Genomic DNA, 3,667 nt, shown 5'->3' on the forward strand with positions numbered 1-3,667 from the left:
ATATATATTACGATCATGAAATTAGCATTAGCTTCTCATTCTTTCATAGGGAACCTCTGTTGAGAAAAGTTGCTCTAAACAGTTGTATTTTTCTGTGTTAACTAATGTGCAATGCCGTTACTGTTACTTAGTGATCTCTTATCACTATTTTGGTAAATATTGTGCAGTTACTACTTTGCTGGGAAGATCTAATAAAACTAAAACTTGCCCAAAGTTGGCTCTTGTATTTGCCAAAATCATATTGGTTTCAAATTTTGGTGCAAGGCCACCAGTTTCAGGAATGGGGAGTGGGGTAAGCTTATTACATCAACCCCAATGCTCAACTGGTACTTATTTTATTGACTCCCAAAAGCATAAAAGACAAAGTTGACCTTGGTGGAATTTGAACTCAGAACATTAAGACAAAATATGTTACTAAGCATTTTGCCCGGAATGCTCATGATTCAGCCAGCTCACCACCTTATTTGCCAAAATAATATTAGTCAGTCATTAATATTAGGTTTTCCTCACTGCATAATTATTTCCATTAACTTTATTATTCTTTTAAGTTAAAGGTAGGAGTAATTTACTCTCTAAAAGGATTTGTAGCCATCATTATACAATGGTCATTACCAGTTCTGATTATATTGTAGTCTCAGGACTATTGTATATTAATGGTTGTAAGATATGAGCTTATGACTGTGTCCTAATGTACACACACACACACACACACACACACACGCACACGCTTATACTCTAGAGTGGAAAGTTAACCAAAGAGGATTGGTAAAATAGATACCAGTAATTTAATGGAATTCAACTGAATTTCTCCACTATTGGCTCTGTGCCAATATTAGTCATTTTTAATGTTAGAAATTATTATTTTAAAGAAAACATTGTTATTTTTCTTATTTAATGAATTCAAATCCTACTGAGGCCAATTTTTCTTTCATCCTTTGAGGGTTGATAAATAACTACCAGTCAAGAACTACAGTTGGTATAATTGTCTGACCCCTTCCCTACTCAATTTCTGCTCTCCTGCCTTTGCTAGAAGCAATTATCATTATCTAATATCATTGTTATTATTTAGCCCTTACTTAGACCTAATCTAAGTCCTTCTTAACCATTATTATCCACTCTTCCTTTTTCGATGCATAGATATCTCGTTCAGTATTCTTTAATGTGTTCTTCTCTTATTGTTCTGAGTTTATTCTTCTATTGTACTGAAGGTATTCTATGTAAAACGTACAGTGCCTAGTCTGGTATTTACTGTATGTTGTGTATGTGCATAAATCTTGGGCTTTTGCTTATATACTTGTCTGCATCCCATGTTTTATCATTCATAAAACATCTTATGTTCATAGGGATTGTTTCTATTTTCAGTATCTCTATATTCTGGATATCTCTTTATATCCATGTTTTTATGTTTAGATATTTTAGGATTGTACTTGCTTGGCAAGTAACCTGATCTGAGATAAGGTTCAAATTGGAAGAGCCACAATAACTGTTTAAAGCACACGCGTAAATGTTATATTGTTTTATTTCTTGACAGTGTTGTATTTTATAGTGTGTCAAAAGTTTCATCCTATTTGTACAACTTGATCATTGACATATTTCCACAAGAATAAAGAGATAACATGTGGTGAAATTGTGTCAGTGATCAGGTCAAAAATGTACATCACTATGTACATTTTTGATTTTTTTTTAGTTTATCAAGAAATAAGGAAAAAAAGTGAATGTAAAAGTACATATATGTGTTTCAAATGACTATCACGATTCTACTATAATTTGATTATTTTATTTGGCTAGTTTCTCCATATGTTTTTGATTTATTATTATTGTTATTATGATTATTATTATCCAGTAGAACTTATACATTGATTAGATGTCTAATTTCCAGTATTGTTATGTACACATATATATCATCATTATTATCATTTAACTTCTATCTTCCATACTGGCATGGGTTAGATGGTTTCACAGGATCTGAGGACTGCATCAAGTTCCATGTCTGTTTTAATATGCTTTCTACAGCTTGATGCCTTTCTAGTGAAAAGGCTTTAGTGTTGTGCCAAGACAACATTTTTGGTTTCCATTTTGTGTCCTAACCCTAGTATTGCTCAGATTCAACTTTATCCATATTTGTTCAACAAGGACAATAAATTGGTGACAGTACCAGATAAAATGTCTTGCGATATCAATGACCCTCTATATTCTGAGTTTGAACCTCACCAGAGTTGGCTTGGCATTTCATCATTTTAGAGTCAGTGAATTATCGTTACTGAGGTCAATTTAGTCAAGTGTATCTTCATCCAAAATTTATGGCCTGGTAAGTTATCAGTGTTAGAATCATTGTTATTATTGCTACTACTAATGGGTTATGTATGGTGTGCTATCACCGTCATATCTTAAATATAAGTCTTCAATATTTGTATATTTTTCTACTTTAGATGATTTTGAAAGTGTGATGGGCTCCATCAAAACTGAGCTGGAGAGAAGTCTACGGCTAGGTAACCAAAAAGTAATCAAGGCAGCATATGCCAACATTCAGGTAACTTCTACTTAATTTTTAATATTAGAATTACTTGTAGAACTCTGCAACTTTAGAGATTTGAATAAATTATTCATGTTACTGAAGATTTTCAGGTAGCAGTTCACAGCATATAACCTATGAGATAACATTTAAATCAGTCATGGGCAAACTGAGGCCCATTTGCCTTTCTGAATGACTTGCCTAACTTCATGAGAAATATTAAATTTAACAAAATTTTGTTTTTGCTTCATTTTCTCTCTCTCGCTCTTTCTCTCTTACACACACGCACACAAAGAGATTTGAGGAAGCTGGTCTCAGAAGAAAATAACTATTAAATGTCCAACAAATTTCCCCTGCTTATTAATGCTTGCTGCTTTGTGGGTACACCAATCAGAAAAATTTAAAAAACTTTTATCATTAGCAATCCATCTAATTTTTAACATGCCTCAGTCAATTTGTAACCGTCCAAACATTCAAGAGTCTTAAATTAGCATCCTTATACAGGACACTACATCAACAAATGAAAATTATTGATTTAATGTCCAGCTTCTGGTTCCATCACTCATAATGACTTGTTGCATTAATTCAGCAACTGTAATTACAAGGGTGTATCACATTGCATAGGATTGACAAAACTTTACTTTCAATGTGTAAGTGTGCAAACACTATGCTACATGATACACACATGTAGTCACAGTTGCTGAATTGTCACAAGTTTTTCTAAGTGTTTTCTAAACATTAATCAATATGTTTGGCAGAGTATATTTGTGGAGACAGCCACAACAAGCATTTAACCCTAACTGCCTTCTTCCAACTGTTAAAGGAGGATCTGTGATGATCTGGGTGGGGCTATATCTTGGAAATCCACCAACCCAATGGTTTCCCTTCATGGCAGAATTAATAGTCAAGACTATTTAAACATTTTATCTGATCAAATTCATCCTATGGTTGCAGAACTATTTCCAGAGGGAAACACAATCTTTCAGGATGATAATGCACCAATTCACACAGCTAAAGTTGTTACTGAATGGCACGAGGAACATTCTAGTGAAGTTGAACATCTTATCTGGCCACCACAGTCCCCAGATCTCAATATTATTGAACATTTATGGCGCATTTTAGAAAAACAAGTCGATATCCTCCACCATCATCACT

The 3,667-nt window shown here is 33.5% G+C and overlaps 1 protein-coding gene across 3 annotated transcripts in view; it reads left to right on the forward strand.

Annotated features, from left to right (window-relative positions):
* The window catches only part of LOC106869103 (mitogen-activated protein kinase kinase kinase 2), a 273,451-nt gene that overhangs the window by 248,203 nt on the left and 21,581 nt on the right, over window positions 1-3,667 (forward strand). For all 3 annotated transcript variants that reach the window (XM_052978489.1, XM_052978488.1, XM_052978490.1), the window contains one exon: window positions 2,430-2,530. In XM_052978489.1, the coding sequence (XP_052834449.1) occupies window positions 2,430-2,530 (101 nt within the window). The remainder of the gene's footprint in view (window positions 1-2,429; window positions 2,531-3,667) is intronic.

The sequence above is a fragment of the Octopus bimaculoides genome, chromosome 2 (assembly GCF_001194135.2).
Source record: "Octopus bimaculoides isolate UCB-OBI-ISO-001 chromosome 2, ASM119413v2, whole genome shotgun sequence".
In the NCBI taxonomy this organism is placed as follows: domain Eukaryota; kingdom Metazoa; phylum Mollusca; class Cephalopoda; order Octopoda; family Octopodidae; genus Octopus; species Octopus bimaculoides.